At 44.7% G+C, this 19,227-nt stretch overlaps 1 protein-coding gene across 2 annotated transcripts in view; it reads right to left on the bottom strand.

Moving 5' to 3' along the window:
- LOC120919288 (serine/threonine-protein phosphatase 4 regulatory subunit 1-like) overlaps positions 1-19,227 on the bottom strand; it is a 77,917-nt gene that overhangs the window by 11,954 nt on the left and 46,736 nt on the right. Inside the window, exons 9-18 of one of the 2 annotated variants that reach the window (XM_040331369.1) lie at positions 18,248-18,406; positions 15,287-15,423; positions 11,524-11,870; positions 9,780-10,022; positions 9,616-9,701; positions 6,731-6,826; positions 5,338-5,523; positions 4,408-4,569; positions 3,461-3,561; positions 84-204 (exon numbers count right to left, since the gene is read on the bottom strand). In XM_040331369.1, the coding sequence (XP_040187303.1) occupies positions 84-204; positions 3,461-3,561; positions 4,408-4,569; positions 5,338-5,523; positions 6,731-6,826; positions 9,616-9,701; positions 9,780-10,022; positions 11,524-11,870; positions 15,287-15,423; positions 18,248-18,406 (1,638 nt within the window). Of the gene's footprint in view, positions 1-83; positions 205-3,460; positions 3,562-4,407; positions 4,570-5,337; positions 5,524-6,730; positions 6,827-9,615; positions 10,023-11,523; positions 11,871-15,286; positions 15,424-18,247; positions 18,407-19,227 lie in introns of both variants that reach the window. The other variant, XM_040331368.1, reaches the window with a different exon arrangement.

Below are 19,227 nucleotides of genomic sequence, written 5' to 3'. Positions count from 1 at the left end.
GTTTTTACAATGATCCAATAATGAGTAAACAGTTTAACAAATAAATGATTTTATAAACAGATGCAATCTTATGCACCACTTACCAGTTTAAAAGAGATCCACCTGACCTCAGACACTTTGTCGGAGCACAGCGTCAGTGCTATAACTCGCAAATAGTCATAGATGTCTTTGGGACTATATAGTTCTAGGATGAGGATCATCTGCCTGAAACAAAACCCACACAAAGATTTTCTCAGTGCATTTTCAAGTGATCAGAGACAGCGCCTCCTACTGGAGAGGATTCATCATTACAACAAAGATGACCAGACCAGTATGCAGACGGCCAGTGATGGTGAGTTTGGGCTAGATTCAGCAATGAATTACGCCGGCGTATCTATAGATACGCCGCGTAAATTCAGAGCTGCGCAGGCATATTTTTTTTCTGTATTCAGAAAGCAAGATACGCCGACATTAGCCTAAGATCCGACTGGCGTAAGTCTCTTACATCGTCGTATCTTAGGGTGCATATTTATGCTGGCCGCTAGGTAGCGCTTCCGTCGTTTTTGGCGTAGAATATGTAAATGACCTAGATATGCCGATTCACAAATTTACGTACGCCCAGCGCTATTTTTTTACACTGTTTACGTTAGTCTTTTTTGCCGTAAGGTTACTCCTGCTATTAGGAGGCGCACGCAATATTAAGTATGGCCGTCGTTCCTGTGTCGAAATGTGAATTTTTTACGTCGTTTGCGTAAGTCGTTCGCGAATAGGGCTGGACGTAATTTACGTTCACGTCAAAACCAATGACGTCCTTGCGGCGTACTTTGGAGCAATGCACACTGGAAAATTCCATGGACGGCGCATGCGCCATTCGGGAAAAACGTCAATCACGTCGGGTCACCAAGAATTAACAAAAAACACGCCCCCTCATCCTCATTTGAATTACGCGCGCTTACGCCGGCCCCATTTACGCTACGCCGCCGTAACTTAGAAGGCAAGTGCTTTGTGAATACAGAACTTGCCTCTCTAACTTACGGCGGCGTAGTGTAAATACGATACGCTACGCCGCCGTAACAATGTGCGCCCCTACCTGAATCTAGCCCTTTAAAAGATCTGTAGACTGCCTGTATGCCAGTTATAGAACATTCTGTGCACTTTGGATTTTTTCAAGCAAATATGAAAGCATTTTAAGAATAAAAAATTGACACTACAGGTGTCTAGTAGATTAGTTGGGGACTCTTTAAAGACTGGGAGCGCTCTGGTGCACTAACAGCGACCATCTTCCCTTGTCCACCCCTCTTACCTTCCCCACATCACTACTGGATTTTTTGCACGACAATACCACCGAGAACACAGCGTATACATCAAAGAAAGCAGTACTAGTACTACCCCTTCTCTAAATACCTTAACCACTTCAATACAGGGCACTTTCACACCCTTCCTGCCCAGGCCAGTATTCCAGGCCAGAGCAATGGCAATTGCGCGGTCATACAACACTGTACCCAAATTAATTTATAATTTTTTTGAGACAGATAGAGCTTTCTTTTGGCAGTATTTAATCATCGCTAAGACCGAAAATTTGGAAAAAACTAAACGTAAGTGTTTTTCTGTTAAAAAAATTTGCAAATAAGTAACTTTTCTTCTTCACCGATAGGCGCTGATGGGTCCTGATTATGAATGTAAATGCCTTGCCCGTGTTCTACCGATATGTGACCACCTTTGAAAAGTGCTCGCGCATGCGCAGAATGGAACAGCATTTCAGCCGATTTGCCGATCAGCTGGAGTGACGTGACCATAGCACACGCGCACATCGTAGGAGCCTTTTTTGGATGGGAGATACAATTTCTCTGGCACAATTTAATGCTATGCAAACAGCGGAGGGACATACTGTATTGTCATATTGTGCTTCGCTATTGCATCACAGATTTACAGCAAGGCACAATCTGACATCTACAGTCTCCCTCCACTGTTTGCATAGCTTTCAATTGTGCCCCTGAAATGCGTGGGGCACAAATCGATAGAACACCGGTTATCGGCTCTCCTTTCCTCACACAGTGACAGCGCATGAAAAAAAGGAATGCCGATAACCGGCAAGTTTGTTTACATGTAATCAGCTGTGATTGGACACAGCGGATCACATGGTAAAGGGCTTCTGTGATTGGCCCTTTACCTCAATCTGTGATCAGCAGTGTCCAAACACCGTGTCTGATTGCATGTTCTGGGAGGATGTACAGGGACGCCCTCTCAGAACTAGAGAGCTGCGTGGTAGCCATCTTTCATCTATAGTGTTGTATTAAAGTGGTTTAATATAACACTCCCTTTGTGACAGGTAGTGCACTCTTTCACCCCACTGCTAAAAAAAAAAAAATCTTTGCTATTAACAATCGAATTTTCTGGGAGCGCCAACTGCAGAGCCTTGTGGGTATGCAGGACAGGTATTCCCACAGGTTGTATGTTTCAGGTGTTTCATGGAGATGCCCTTTAACCACTTAAGGACCGCCTCCTGCACATATACGTCGGCAGAATGGCACGGCTGGGCACATGTACGTACAGGTACGTCCTGTACTAGTACCCAGCTGTGGGTCGCGGACGCGCGCCCGCGACCTGGTCCGAAGCTCCGGGACCACGGGACTCGCGGACCCGATCGCCACTGGAGTCCCGCAAAGGGTCCCCGGAGCTGAAGAGCAGGGACAGCGGTGTGTAAACACAGCTTCCCTGTTCTTCACTGTGGCGGCGGCGGCATCGATCGTGTCATCCCTTTTATAGGGGGACACAATCGATGACGTCACACCTACAGCCACACCCCCCTTACAGTTGTAAACACACTTCAGATCACACATAACCCCTTCAGCGCCCCCTGTGGTTAACTCCCAAACTGCAACTGTCATTTTCACAGTAAACAATGCATTTTAAATGCATTTTTTGCTGTGAAAATTACAATGGTCCCAAAAATGTGTCAAAATTGTCCGAAGTGTCCGCCATAATGTCAGTCACGAAAAAAAACACTGATCGCCGCCATTAGTAGTAAAAAAAAAAAAAAAATTAATAAAAATGCAATAAAACCATCCCCTATTTTGTAAACGCTATAAATTTTGCGCAAACCAACCGATAAACGCTTATTGCGATTTTTTTACCAAAAATAGGTAGAAGAATACGTATCGGCCTACATTTTTTTTATATATATTTTTGGGGATATTTATTATAGCAAAAAGTAAAAAATATTGAATTTTTTTCAAAATTGTCGCTCTATTTTTGTTTATAGCGCAAAAAATAAAAACCGCAGAGGTGATCATATACCACCAAAAGAAAGCTCTATTTGTGGGGAAAAAAGGACGCCAATTTTGTTTGGGAGCCACGTCGCACGACCGCGCAATTGTCTGTTAAAGCGACGCAGTGCCGAATCGCAAAACCTGGCCTGGGCATAAGTGGTTAATGATCCCATTTCTACAGAGCATTACCATATAATACAATTGTCACTCACTCTGCTAATTCGTATCGGAACCTCCAGTTGCGGACGTTGTCAGTGGTCAGGAACTCCTGTAGTTGATAGAGGTAATCTCGCCTCATGTCTGCGTGAAGGAGCTTCAGAGACACAGAGAATTCATTCACAATCATCTCTTCAATCTGTCACACACTGCATAAAACTTACAGCATATATCAACAGTAAACTAGAACTTAAAAGGCACAGTCCACCTTCGAAAAAAATGTAAATGTACTAGCAATGTATTAATAAAAAATGGGCATTTATCAATTTTTTATTCAAACCCCCAGAGCATTGCAACCACAATCAGTGCAGTAATGCGAGGCTTTCTCCCTGGTGTGGAGTGTCGTGCTCGCCCCCTCCCTTGGGCAACAGGAGAGTCAGGACGCCCACTAACACACAGCTACTTTCTCTATCTGCAACGTAGAGAGCGCCCTGACTCTCCGGTAGTCCAAGGGAGGGGGCGAGCACGACACTCCACACCAGGGAGAAAGCCTCGCATTACTGTGTGGAGTTACAGACAGAAGAACAGGAAGTGAGGATTTCTCAGAAGAAATAAGGACATTAAAAAGCAAAATGGAAGGATGAGGTAAGTGAAGGAAGACTGCACTAAGGTAAAGGAAGCTAGTTAGGGAAAAAAAGAATTGTACCTTTACAACCCCTTTAAAATAGATTGTTTCTGTTCGAGGCAAAAGTAGGGGACAGGCATACTTCCCAGCGGACTCTTTACAGTTACTCTTTTTATGGGTACAGTTACAGCACCCATAAAAAAAAGTAGAGAAATACTGTAATACTATCCTTCTGGTGAATTCTATATCATTACAGCATTGAAAACAGAGGATTTCATATGAAGAACTACATACTGGGCAGAGTTACATTTGATCTCAGTTTACATCAATCAGCATGACACCCTACCACAATCTACTGGTGAGAGATTCTCACATTACCTTAAGAAAGTCATACAAATGCTTCAGGACACCAATGCGCACTTCATCCAAGTCTTTCAGGAAGCCGTTGAAAATGGGGACCAGATCAGCGGCGGTGAGCTTATCTCCGAGAATGACTGCCAGTTCATGGATGGAAAATGCAAGCGTTCGTCGCACCTTCCACTGAAAAGACAGACAAGACATGCTTATCCCATATCAGTTATTTTCACCTACAATGTGCTTTTTTACACATGGTGCCAATAGGACAATTGGTACAGTTCTTGTACAAAGTTCAAGTGACCCCCCAGGCTACTACCATGTTTCCCCAAAAATAAGCCCGGGTCTTATATTAATTTTGGCAACAAAAGACACAGTAGGGCTTATTTTCAGGGTCGGTCTTACCATTTAATGTGATGTCTTCTCTCCGCCACTCTCTCCCTGCCCGTCAGGACTCCCCAGTGTGAAGTGAGTTAAAATGCTTGTAAAATCCTATAATCCACTCTATTACAGTATTATATAATGTACAATGTGTGTGTACTTCTGTAATATAACTGTGCCAAATACCTTTGTTATAGCGCTGCTCTGCGCTTCTGTGACCCGCCTGAGCTCTCTTCCCCGCAATTATATTACAGAAACACACACATTATACATTATAAACTACTGTAATAGAGTAGATTATAGGATTTTAAAAGCATTTTAAACTAGGGCTTATTTTCGGGGTAGGGCTTATATTGCAGCCTTCCTGGAAAATAACACAAGGTCTTATTTTCGGGGTAGGTCTTATTTTCAGGGAAACAGGGTAGTAGAGTGCAGCCAACATATTAGTAAACCATTATCATTGTGAATGGTCAGTGACATATTTGAACACTCCCCTATTTTTCTTCCTCATACCCCCCCAAAAAAAAAAACATACAAATCATCACAACTACATTATACAGAGGTCTGCCATACCTGCACATCAGCTGCCAGTGTCTCGTAAGTGTCTTTAAGAAAATGCCAATTTTGTCTCCCCAGCGTCAGGGCCACCCCTGGCAGGCTGTAAGCGCAGTGCTTAGTGATTTCTGTATCCACTGTCTGGGCCCGGACGGGGTCAGTCATGGAGAGGTACTGGTCAAGCAGTGGCTGTGGTACAACATCCTGTAGCATGGGAAGCAAATGTTAGTGATGTTTTATTCTAGAAAGACAGAAAACTGATGACAGGATACAAGATAACAATATTATATTTTACAGTATAGGATAAATATCACCTTTACCTCCATAATATTCAGATATCACTTCTATCATCACTGTACTACTGTCATTCAAGCTTATGAATATTAGGAGAGATCTCCCCACAGGAGACCCCGAGAGAGAGAGAGACAGCGGGTGACTATGCCCACCCGCATCCATCGAAAAGTGATCAGTTTTGGGTAGAGTGACCCTTTTACATTTTCAGACACAAATGGTATAGATTGGGGGTGGGGGGGGAAGACCCAGGCCGTTTTTAATTTTTTTAATTGCCGGTAATTCTTCTTTTTTCACTGTGTGCTGTCCATTGTATCATTTGCATAGGCGTGTGAGGGGCGTTACTCCTGTTTTCAATGCCAGTGGGAACTTATCCTTACACTTCCAGAAGAGGCAGATTAGCGTGTCCTCCACTGAACGCTGTGGTTTCCTTTTTGTGACCCACGTCACTACTGTTTGTATTAACATATAGGGGGGATTGGAGGAACTACAACCTGCGGGGGACACGGGCATCTGCCACTTAGTGCTACCGCTTATGGAAAGGAAAAATGTTAAAGATTGCCACAAAAGCTCTAGTTTGAAGAGAGCGAAGATTATCAGCACAGGCCAAGTAAGTATAGTACCTATTCTTTAAAGGTAACTGGTTTGGGGATTTTTTTTGACTATGTCACGTTAAACTAACTTATTCTTTCATAGGAAGATACCTCCTTTTCTATGCTCCTCCATAGAAGCACTGGGTTTATGGGGGGTTTGGTAAATAAATGGAGGGGTGGTGAGAGGTTGCACTTACAAGAGACCCTGTCACTTTTAGGGTTCATTCTCTTTAAACAGTCCTTGGTTTTCTACTAGGGCAGGGGTCTCCAAACTACGGCCCTCCAGTTGTTCAGGAACTACAATTCCCATCATGCCTAGTCATGTCTGTGAATGTCAGAGTATGTGTAGTTTCACAACAACTGGTGGGCCGTAGTTTGGAGATCCCTGTACTAGGGGGAAAGCAATGTCGCCAATCACTGAATATTCTCCCTCCTTTCCCAGTGAACCACAAAATCTGAGACAGTTGGCTTAATGCGGAGGATAGGAATATTTCTCTGATAAATGGGAGTGTCGGTGACACACTGACCTGAACTTTACACTTCTCCTCTTCCTGGTTCATCATGTCCTCCTCTTCCTCTTCCTGTACAGAGTCATTATGAACCGGAGCCTCATTGTCTGGAATCTGATATGCAGAAAACAAGAACTGATTAGGAGATATGGATTCTGTGAAACAAAAACTGTTGTGCTTCAACTAAAAATAAGTCTGCCTTTCAACGTCCCATGCGGAATTGGATGGTCCAGGTTGAACCTTAACAGCAACCCAAATGTTTTCATTTAAGCCTCGTACACATGCTCGGTTTACTCGGCAAGAACCAGCAAGAAAACTGCTGGCAGAGCTTTGTTGCCGAGTATACCGTGCGTGTGTACGAGGCTTTCAGGATTCTCGACAAAACTGCCCAGAATCTAGACTAGAAAAATAGAGAACATGTTCTCTATTTTTCTCGTGAGATTCTCTGCAGTTTTCCTGCCGAGAAACCCGAGTGTGTGTATGCTTACCTGTCGCCGTGGAAACCCGCGCATGCTCGAAATGACTTTGACGCATGCGCGGTACCTTCCTAGGCATAGGTAAGGGTGCAGCAAGATGGCGGCGATGCCATTGAATGCGACAAAAGCATGCGTTCGTCACCGCGTTCTGTCCTTTCAAGAGAACCGCAGGTTCTTTTAAAAGGAAAGTCTGTACACTCGGGCAGCAAGAGATTCTTGCCAAGAATCTCGTCCGGGAAAACAACGTTTTTTCCCTGACGAGATTCTTGCCCGTGTGTACAGGGCTTTAGCTTTGAAAAGGGAATTGACAGTCGCTCTCCCATAGGGAAGATTCACCCTCATTTCCTGTGGGGAAAAGGAGTAATGGGAAATCTCTCCAGTGGTGACACATACTGCAAGAATTTTTTTTTAAGTAAAATGTGGCACATGAGAACTTTTATCAGGTTTTTAGAACTGTTGTTTCCTTGCTTCCTGTCCCTGTGACAACAGAAGAAATAAGGAGATGTTACTAAGATAGGAAGACACTATCCGATATTAGTAACATCTCCTTATTTCTTCTGTTGTCACAGGGACAGGATGCAAGGAGACAACAGTTCTAAAAACCCGATAAAAGTTCTCATGTGTCTTGATATCTTAGTAACATCTCCTTATTTCTTCTGTTGTCACAGAGACAGGATGCAAGGAGAAACCACAGACAGCAATAAACCCTTGGTAGAAGAATGTACTAGACCAGTGATGGTGAACCTTGGCACCCCAGATGTTTCGGAACTACATTTCCCATGATGCTCATGCGCTCTACAGTGTAGTTGAGCATCATGGGAAATGTAGTTCCAAAACATCCGGGGTGCCAAGGTTCACCATCACTGTACTAGACCCTGAGACGACCCCAGTCCCCTTAAATGCCATGCTCATTCACTATTCACAACATGCTGGCCATTTCCCTATCAGTAACATTCACAAGCTGTAAAGATTACCTGACATTCTCTGTAGAGGATTTGACCTCCCATGGCCTCCTGAACCACACAGCCATCTGTATTCATATTAGTGTATCAGCAGAGATAAATAGTTTTTGGTACAAATCAACCCAGAGCCCCATCAATACTAGCAGTGCTCTTCCATGGCCATCTAGTGTAATAGTCTGCTCCCTATACAGCATGGCACACTAGGGCCAAAATCGCTTGAAATATCCCATTGATAAAACACACAACACAGAGAGCTTCTTTTTTCAGACACCTTCATAAATGAGGCCCTCGTTCTTGAACTTTGTACAACACACACAAAACACTCAATGGATGAACAAAACACATACAGTGTGCGACAGACTCACCTGGGACAGAGGCTTTTGGAGGGGACTTAATGCTAGCCTCTTGCCTACTCACTATGGGCCCTGGCATTTAAGGGAGCTACAAGTATTTAGAAAGATATTCTTTTATGTAATGCAAAAGGAAATTATTAAGGAGGCCATGATGGTTTCTGCATGCTTGGGACTCAGTGGACAGATGTATGTGAAAGGAATGCTAATTATTAAGATCTGGAAAGCCTAAGTCTTTCACCCAATAGCTTATTGTGTCACCTAGTCTGGGTAAATGATTAGTAAACTAGCTCATGTTAAAGCAGGGGGGGGGGTTTTTTGGTACAGGGGGTTCACCCTAAAAAAAAAAAAAAATTTTCTACCATGTCATCCAGCATACTAGCGTGAGCTACAGTATGCCTTTATTTATTTTTTTGGCGCTGTACTCACAGTTTAATCCCGTAGTTAAGTTTCAGACGAGGAGTAGGCGTTCCTATGCAGAGGGGAACATGATTGACGGCCGGCTATAGCGTGTCACGCTTCCCAAAAATAGCCAAAATAGGACTTGGCTCTTCACGGCGCCTGCGCAGTCAGCTCCTAGTCTGTGCGCAGGCACCGTATAGCGCCGTGAAGAGCCGTGTCCTACTCCGGCTATTTTCGGAAAGCTTGACGCGCCATAGCCGGCTGTCAATCATGTTCCCCTCTGCATAGGAACGCCCATTCCCCGCAGGGAGTCTGAAACTTAACTACGGGATTAAACTGTGAGTACGGCGCCAAAAAAAACATAAAGGCATACTGTAGCTCACGCTAGTATGCTGGATTTTATGGTAGAAACTTGTTATTTAGGGTGAACCAACGCTTTAATTAGGTTTCTGGTTACAGTTTGTATTGTCAGCCTGCTGTATATATTTGTGTGTCATCTCAAATAAAGAAGTTCATGGTGAACAACCAAACGAGTATTGTCTTGTTTATGGTTCTCAGCGGTTGGAGTATCTGATATCTATATTCAGACTGAGAGGAGGCCTTATATGACGAAAGCACTCAAGCGCAGTGTGGGACGTTTTGTCTCACAGAGCAACAGTCTGCTGCCAGAGAACGTGCACACGTAGAAAAGTCTGCTGACAGGAGATACTCACTGGGTCTTCAGAAGGGACCGTCTGCTCCGAGTGGTCCTCTTCCTCTGTATCTAGGCATACAGTGCAGGTGGTAGGTTCCTCCGTATTTGGGCATGCAGTGCAGGTAGTAGGTTCCTCCGTATTTGGGCATGCATCGCAGGTGGTAGATGTAGGTTCCTCTGTATTTGGGCATGCATCGCAGGTGGTAGATGTAGGTTCCTCTGTATTTGGGCATGCATCGCAGGTGGTAGATGTAGGTTCCTCTGTATTTGGGCATGCAGTGCAGGTGGTAGGTGTAGTTTCTTCTGGATCTGGGCATGCAGTGCAGGTGGAAGGTGTTGGCTCCTCAAGTGGCTGCTTGTTCTCTTCTTGAGGTGAAGAATCCAGCTCAGCCGCCCGCAGGGCTGCAGACAGAACCTCGACCTGGGCTGGAATACAACACAAGAGTAAATCACTATGAACAGCTGAAATAAACAAAACTTGCCTATGAAAAAATAATTTCAAAAGATAAGGCCAGCCCTACCAGGTTACGGAGTTTTGGGGGAGTGCTCAATTCTGATCAAGGATCCAACTAAGGAGAGGATAATAATGTCTGCATTCATTCAAGCTATGCAATGGCTGTGATGGGTTAGGACAGGGATATGCAATTAGCGGACCTCCAGCTGTTGCAAAACTACAAGTCCCATCATGCCTCTGCCTCTGGGTGTCATGCTTGTGGCTGTCAGAATCTTGCTATGCCTCATGGGAGTTGTAGTTCTGCAACAGCTGGAGGTCCGCTAATTGCATATCCCTGGGTTAGGAGGTGATCTTCTCATAATCCACAATACAAAATAGCTTGCTATTATAGCTGCTGACTTGTTTTTCTTTCTGATCACTGAATAGTCAGTTATAAGTGGATGCCAACAGACCGAATCATAATTGAGAGATGAAAATTGATTTTTGGATCAGGCAAGTCATGCCTAGAGCTAGTTAGCATTAATACACAAACGCTGGTCTGTCAAATTCGACTCCTTGGATTCATCTGTGAAATCCATGTTAATTTCTTATATCTCTCAGGTACTCTGGATTGTTGCGTCAGAGTTCCAAGCTCCTCCCACCTGTCACAGCCACTGCAAGGAGGACTTGCTTAGCTGACAAGTTGTAGAGGGGGAGGAAGACACTCTAGTGTAGGCCGTGGGTGCTCAACCTGTGGCCCTCCAGTTGTTGCAGAACTACAAGTCCCATCAAGCCTCTGCCTTTGAGAGTAATGCTTGTAACTGTTCCGCCTTGCAATGCCACATGGGACTTGTAGTTTCCAAACATCTGGAGGGCTACAGGTTGAGCACCCATGGTGTAGGCAGACCTTGGACCTCCAGGGTGGAGGTTTCTTTGCTAGAATGCCCAAGAGACAAAAATCCCCTTTCACACTAGCGGAGTTTGCCAGCGGATATGCCTGCTCGGCGGGGATCTCTCCGCTGCTCCCCACTGAGCAGGCTGGTGACAGGTCTGTGTCTGCTCCCCTTGCAGCCTGCTGTCCTCTATGGGCTGTCGAATGGAAACGGACCTCCTTTCTATTTATATATGATGGTCATCCGATCCGATACATGGGTGGGAAAATGGATCCCCATCCGTCTGTTTTTAGCGGACAGGATTGAATCGGAAACGGGCGGGTGTCAACGGACCATTGACATCTGCCGTACCATGGAGAGCAATGAATGGCCGAATTGGGTCCATCTGAAAAAAAAAACTGACAGGCAGACCTGATTGGTCCATCCGTGTGAAAGGAGGCCACAAAGAAGCCTTTGGGTCATTTATTACACCTACATCCATTCTTTACTGAAATGTTTATATTCTGTGGACTTTCCTCTGACCCATGAAGGAAATTGTAATAAAAACTCATCTTCTGTCATTCACATAATATACCTGGTCCTAATTTACAATGCAGTTTACCTTGTACGTCCGGATCATCCAAGTGTCCTTGTAAACTCTGCAGCACTTTTTCTATGTCCCTGCTGGCCAGACACGGTTTAGGAACAGCACTGGGATCTGGTTCCAATGGAGATTCCACAGGAAGCAGCTCCAGTTCCTCAGTGATGTCAGGCAGTGGGCTCCTCCAGAACAGGAAAGAGTTAAAGGCGTCAGGTGGGCGCCCCTCTCCGGAGACATTGCTTCCCAGAAGTCTTCTGCCGGGGTTCCCATCATCTTCTAGACTGAAGATTCCTGTGATACTGTCCATTGGAGATGCATGGGGGTCTTTGCTGCTGCTGGTCTGGCTGGGTGCCGCACACTTTGCAGAGCTATGATTATGTATGCAAGAAATAACATACATTACTCTGGACACTTTACATAAGTCACAATTACAATTAAACTTTAACGCAAAGCATAGCCAAAGGAAAGCATATTTTCATATTTTCTATGATAGGGAGAGGAGGAGAAGCCTACTTTCAGGTGCTGCAGGAGAAAAATACAGATCGGTTCCACTAAATTCCACCCCCGCCGCTTTTTCTGTCCAGGTTCTGAGGGTCGGCAAGGAAGGATTGTGGTTTACCTGTCACCTTCCCGCCATTGACGGGTTGCCAACCCCAGGATTAGGGTGTGCCCAGGCACACCCCTAGTGCGCACGCCTACGTTTTCAGCTTAATATTTTATTGTTTACTAGGAAAAAGTACCGTATTTATCGGCCTATTGCGCGCCCCGGCGTATAGCGCGCACCCCCGAACTTGAAGAAAAATTCCTGGGAAAAAAAAAATACTTACAGTTTGGATGCCCCTCGTCGGTGTCTTGCCCGTCGTCCATCGGCGGCCTAGTCCGGTCCGGCGTCCTTCTGCGGCCATCCTGGTGTCCTCCCCGCTCGATCCCTGCTGAGTTTAAACCACTGCGCCGGCATATACCGAGCGTAGTACACTCGGGTATAGTCGGGCAGGCTCGGCTCCTCTCGCGTAAAGGACGTACAGGACGTGACCGCGAGAGGAGCCGAGCCTGCCCGACTATACCCAAGTGTATTGCGCTCGGTATATGCCGGCGCAGTAGTTCAAACACAGCGCGGAAAGCGGGTATCGGCGTATATATCGCGCACCCAAGATTTTGCCCTTTTTCAGGGCAAAAAAAGTGCGCGGTATACGCCGATAAATACGGTAATTGACGTCTACATTGTTTGTGGTTGCTGTTCCATATTATATGGCAGCAAGCTACAGGTTTTCGTTCTAGTGGGTGTCTGTTAAACCTCCCTTAAAAGTGAACCTAAAGGGTTTAGCCTACCCAAACACTATATTTTAATGATAGACGGAGTCTGGTGGGTGGAGATAGCCCTTTATGTCCCTTGATACTCCAGCAGTGAGATCTCCTGTCATAATTCCTGACTCTACTCCTGCCCACTTGTAAATAATTGGATGTCCCCGTCCAACTTTGTGCTTTTTAGCTCCTCCAGTTACATCCCCTATAATATAAAATGAATAAAACCCAGCAGAGAGTGTAGGAAACAGGGCGGTAGACCTGACATCTCATTGCATATACCGTATTTATCGGCGTATAACACGCACCCTAACTTTAATAGGGACGTTTCAGGAAAAAAACATTCCATAGCCCCCTGCGTATAACACGCAGGCACGGTTTACCCTCTATTTTCAGGGTAAAAAAGTGAGTGTTATACGCCAATAAATACAGTATCTCATCAACAATGTCTCCAAGAGACAGAAGAGAATGTCAGGTGGTGAACCTCTCCAACGTCTACCAAATGCTGAAATGTCAGTATTTGGTGAACTGTCATTATAGAATTATGAAGCCCGCAACCGTTGCTTTCTTCTACAAAATGCTTACTGTCTGGCTGTGTTTAATTTCAGTACTTTCACTGGCTGAATAGAAGTCTATCAGGCGTTCTGAGGTCTAGGTCAGTGACGCAGAAAGCACAGAGGTCAGCCCCTTCAGAAATAAAAGGACCACAATTGTCCTATGAATCTTGTAGTGCTTGTTGTACTGAAGACAATACCCGGCACAATAAAGTGCACGGATACAATGCAAGTTGTAGTATTTCATGTCACAGGCAGATGGCACTATAGATAAAACAAAACATTAAAGTGGAGCTCCACCCAAAAGGGGAAGCTCCGCTTGTTCACACCCGCCCCCTTCCACTGTCGTTTTGGCACTTTTTGAAGGGGAGGGGGGAGTGGGTATCTGGTTTTGGTGATTTCCATGTAGTTACAGTCTCTCCTTCTGCCTTCTGGGACACACACAGGTCCCAGAAGACAGCGGCCCATTCAGATAGCGCAGCGCAACACACAAAATGCGCAGTAGAAAGCCGGCTGTGAAGTGGTTTACCTTAGTGAAGATGCTGGCGTCTGCACCCGGAGCGGATGGAAGAATCGGCTTGGGGGGCTGACATTGTGGGATCCCTGGACGGGTAAGTGTCCTTATATTAAAGGTCAGCAGCTACAGTATTTGTTAATTTTTTTTTGCCCAGACCTGCTCCTCTGTAAGCAAACCAGCCTTTGTGGTTAATGCCGGTATTACCTGATTCTAAGCCTATGACAACCACACCGTGGTACTTTCATTTACTTTAGCAGTGTTTTTCTATAAGTATTTTCCACACACTTAGATTTCCTATGCCGTGTGTTGACAAGCCACCTATACACTACTTCCCAGCTGCTGCAAGGATTTCACTCTTCTGGGTGTGTAGAATACCTGATGCACTACCGCATGCTGTGTGGGGGAGAAGGTATTTGACCCACCCTAAGTGTTGAATACCTTCAGCGGTGGCTTATCAAAACATGAGTCACTATTGCCTCTTCTATTATAGGCTGCCTTGTTTGAGAAATGCTAGGCTTCATGTATTAGCTGCCATTCAGTGTCAGAATGTCGCTCATTCAGCCTGCAGGCTAAATGGGAAAAAATCTATTGAAAGCCCTATGCACACTAACAGTACTGTACAACAACCACGGATGCCGGAGAACAAAGGAACTACCAAACAGCGACTGCAACCGGTTACGTTTTTTTTTTAAAGCTGTTGTAAACCCACATTCGCGCGGGAGATTTCAATCCGGCATAGGTCGGCCCTTCAGCCGAGGATCCCCCCTGCACATGCGCCGCTGCAATCAGCGGCGCATTGCGAGAGGAATATCTCCTAAACCGTACAGGTTTAGGAGATATTCTTTATACCTACAGGTAAGCCTTATTATAGGCTTACCTGTAGGCAAAAGTCAAAAAAGTGGGTTTACAACCACTTTAAATCAACTTTTGTTGAGCCAGGTGGATTGAACTATCTATCTATGGGGGGACCTTTAGACTTGATTTGAGTCTTTTTAGAAAAAAATAAAAAATAATTGGAAAAAAGTTTTAGATGGACTTCAAAGTAAAAAATTTGGGCTATACATATATACTAGACCAGAGATATGCAATTAGCGGACCTCCAGCTGTTGCCAAACTACAAGTCCCATCATGCCTCTACCTCTGGGTTTCATGCTTGATGCTGTCAGAGTCTTGCTATGCCTCATGTAGTTTGGCAACAGCTGGAGGTCCGCTAATTGCATATCCCTGTACTAGACCCTCACAGGTAAGAGATAGCTATGTAATGCCATCTTTTTCTCATTGGCTGCCTGCCAGTTAGTGGCTTCAGAATGCAGAATTAAACACGCTCTGGGGTCAGTGAACTTCCGTTATATATCCTCTCAAGTATAGCGACACTTGGGTGAGCGGCGCTTGCCTTGGTGACAGGTCGTACCTAGAGCTGTACTGAGTGTCCTCTGCGGGAGGCCGGATGCTCAGTGTCCCGTCCTCCTTCACATATAATCCTGCGGTGGATGGGTTGGCGAAGGTGGAGATGAAAGGACCCAAAGACTGGAAGGCGGTCTGTCGTACCTGTAATGCAGATCACATCACCTGTTAATGTCTATGACAGGAGAACATGGAGAAAGCTGGAAAAGGAACAATTCACATGAACCCAAAAGTCAGCAGCCCCTCTTCCCTTATTCTGGTGCAATACAGCTTGTCTAGTAACTGCCACTTATCAGGTGCTCATGGCAGTTACTGAAGAAATGCATTCTGGGATCCAATTTTAGATCTGAACATTTGAAAAACAAAATAGGCTCAATTCACAAAGTTAAAGCAAAACTTTATATAAAAACTGAAATAGGGCAAACAGGCAGGATTTCTTTATGCAAAAAAGACACGCTTTGACTCTTCTGCATACCTGCCTGTCTGCCCCACATAGTGAACTGTGCATGTGCAGCTCACTGTAGAAATTCAGCATTGCAGAAGCCAGCCAAACTCCTGCGTAATGTCATATGGGCCCGACCAATGAAAGCAGCCGGCAATTGATACCTGGAAGCTTGTCAGCGGCAGGTGAGGAAGATCGAGGACGCCGCATTGCTGGAGCCAAGGGGAGTATACACAAAATTAATAGATGAAGGCTTCTTAGCTGAAACGCGTCAGTGTATAGCCTGTACCCATGTAATAAAGTACTTTTATTCAAGAGCATCCAAGTTGCCAGCCTTCCTGATTTAAAACACAAAATTCATAGATGGGTTTGTCTCCAACTTAAAGGGGTTGTAAAGGTTCGTTTTTTATTTTCTAAATAGGTTCCTTTAAGCTCGTGCATTGTTGGTTCACTTACATTTTCCTTCCATTTCCCTTCTAAATGTTTTTTTTTTTCTTTGTCTGAATTTCTCACTTGTTCCTCCTCAGTAAGCTGTTCTGGCTGACTAACCCCCAGCCAGAACAGCTTGGATGATGGGGGCAAGCTTACTGAAGAGGAACAGGAAGTGAGAAATTCAGACAAAGAAAAAAAAATGTTTAGAAGGGAAATTGAAGGAAAAGGTAAGTGAACCAACAATGCACTATCTTAAAGGAACCCATTTAGAAAACAAACCTTTACAGCCCCTTTAAAATGGAATTTATGCCACTTTTTCTGTGTAAAAAAAAAAAAAAAAGTGTATACTTGGTGCCTTGAAAAAGTATTCGCACCCCTTGAAATTTTCCACATTTTGCGATGTTTCAACCAAAAAGGTAAATGTATTTTATTGGGATTTGATGTGATAGACCAACACAAAAGTGGCACATAATTGTGAAGTGAAAGGAAAATGATAAATGTTTTTTCAAATTCTTTACAAATAAATATGTGAAAAGTGTGGCGCCCCCCTGAGTCAATACTTTGTAGAACCTCCTTTCACTGCAATTAGAGTCGGCAAGTCTTTTTGGGGGTGTCTCTACCAGATTTGCACATCTAGAGAGGGACATTTTTGCCCATTCTTGTGTGCAAAATAGTTCTGTCAGATTGGATGGAGAGCGTCTGAACAGCAATTTTCAAGTCTTGCCACAGATTTTCAATTGGATTTGGGTCTGGACTTTGACTGGGCAATTCTAACACATGAATATGATTTGATCTAAACCAGGGGTGTCAAACTGGCAGCCCTCCAGCTGTTCCGAAACTACAAGTCCCATCATGCCTCTGCCTGTGAGAGTCATGCTTGTAACTGTTAGCCTTGCAATGCCTCATGGGACTTGTAGTTTTGCAACATCTGAGGGCCGCCAGTTTGACACCCCTGATCTAAACCATTCCATTGTAGCTGTATGTTTAGGGTCGCTGACCTGCTGGAAGGTGAACCTCTATCCCAGTCTCAACGCTTTTGCAGACTCTAACAGGTTTTCTTCTAAGATTTCCCTGTATTTGGCTCCATTCATCTTCCCATCAACTCTGACCAGCTTCCCTGTCCCTGCCAAAGAAAAGTATCCCCACAACATGATGCTACTACCACCATGTTTCACGGTGGGGATGGTGTGTTAGTTTTCCTCCACACAAAGAGTGAGTAACTTGTATAACGCTACAAATGCAAACTAAATTCGCCTCAAGGCGCTGTATCCAATGTCTTCATCCAGCCACGCTTCAGAATAGATGGGTCTTAAGTTTTTTTCTGAAGACCTGATGGTTTTCTTCCATCCGAATGTCTGTAGGTAGAGCATTTTGCTTTCAGGCCAAAAAGTTAAATTTGACCAGAACACCTTCTTCCATGTTTGCTGTGTCCCCCACATGGCTTCTTGCAAACAATGGCTTTCTTCTTGTCACTCTTCCATAAAGGCCAGATTTGTGGAGAGCACGACTAATAGTTGTCCTGTGGACAGATTCTCCCACCTGAGTTGTGGATCTCTGCAGCTCCTCTAGAGTTCTCATGGGCCTCTTGGCTGCTTCTCTGATGAATGCTCTCCTTGCCCGAGAAAAACTGCCGTGTTAATGCTAGTGACAGACTGCATCTCTATGCCATTTTTTATTTTGATCATAGTTGATATTTCTCAGATGGCTGGTCTGCCCCTTCCTAACCTTCTGTGCCTCTCTACTGGTCTATTACCATGATAAACAGCCTCCCTGACCAAAATAAACTGGAGTACAAAATCTGGTGCAGCTGTGCATGGTAGCCAATCAAATTCTAACTTCAGCTTGTTCAATAATGCTTTGACAATAAAAACCTGGAAGCTGATTGGTTTAGAGCTGCACCAGACTTTGTACTCTCCAGTTTTAGTAAATCAAACCCCATTGAGTGCGTCCACTTTAGCCATGTATTTAGTTAAACTTTTTTTTACAGGCAGCTCTTGAAGGGGAAGGCAGAGAACACATTATTTTGAAGAGATGTTTACGTAACCTGAATGTGCAAACCTTAGAATTGCTACAGTGAGGAATGAGGGAACTTACCCATCGGCAGGGGTCACTAATGAGGTTTATGAAAAGAGGGGAAAGCTTGGTCCGTCGCATCTCACTGGATGTTGTGTACGATACAGCCATGAAGCACTCAGCGCACACTTTGCGCATCCCCCATGCACTGTCAGAGCACAGCTCCAGAAACTTGGGGATCTGCAGATATACATGAACGCATAAAACACATTAAAAAAAAAACCAAAAAAAACCCATAAAATTTACAATTTGGGTCGATTTAGACTAGTAATGTAAAACACTGGACCCCCCCCATCATTCCACGCCCCGGTCCCCCTGTACCGGAATTATTTCTCACCAGTCCATGAATCTGAAATCCCTGTGGCTTAATCTCCTATCCATACCCCTGAGCATGTACAGACAAGAGGCATTCTAATTGGTCAGCACCATCACACGGACTGCGCTGGCGAATCAGAATCCGTCTAGCCGGTCCTGGCAGCATAGGAGGAGAGGAAGCCAGGAGGATTTCAAATCCCAGGACTGCTGAACTAGCTGTGAAGGATATGTCAGTGTAAATCTCCCTGCTTGGTTAAATTGTGGGTTAGAGGTAAATGGATTCATGTATTACAAGCTATTGACATGTTAATGACCCTTCCTCAGCCAGCTCCCTAGTTCAAATGGTAATTGATTTATTGTGTGTGGGAAGGAGACCGGCCTTACTGTTTACAATGATTAGATAAGTGGCTCATGTTAATTATTCTGATTGCTTCATTGTGGTCAGGCTGTTACAACTAGTATTTAACTCCACTGATGTCTTTATCTAAAGAAACGTGTCTGCAGGGTCGGCTCCGACTTGTCTCCTATAATCTGTATGGGAAACCCCACTGTGTGAGGGGGGCGTTCCTAACAGGCTGTAACCACATATAAGCTGAGTTTTTGTGTCAATAAAGTGTCTTGTTCCAGCAGTAAGCTTGGCATGTGTGGCTTTCTGGGCGATTCCAGGGATATCCCTCCTCGTGGAC

This window comes from Rana temporaria, chromosome 12 (assembly GCF_905171775.1).
Source record: "Rana temporaria chromosome 12, aRanTem1.1, whole genome shotgun sequence".
NCBI lineage: Eukaryota > Metazoa > Chordata > Amphibia > Anura > Ranidae > Rana > Rana temporaria.
Note: the sequence above shows the minus strand (reverse complement) of the source record. Positions and strands in the feature narration are given on the sequence as shown.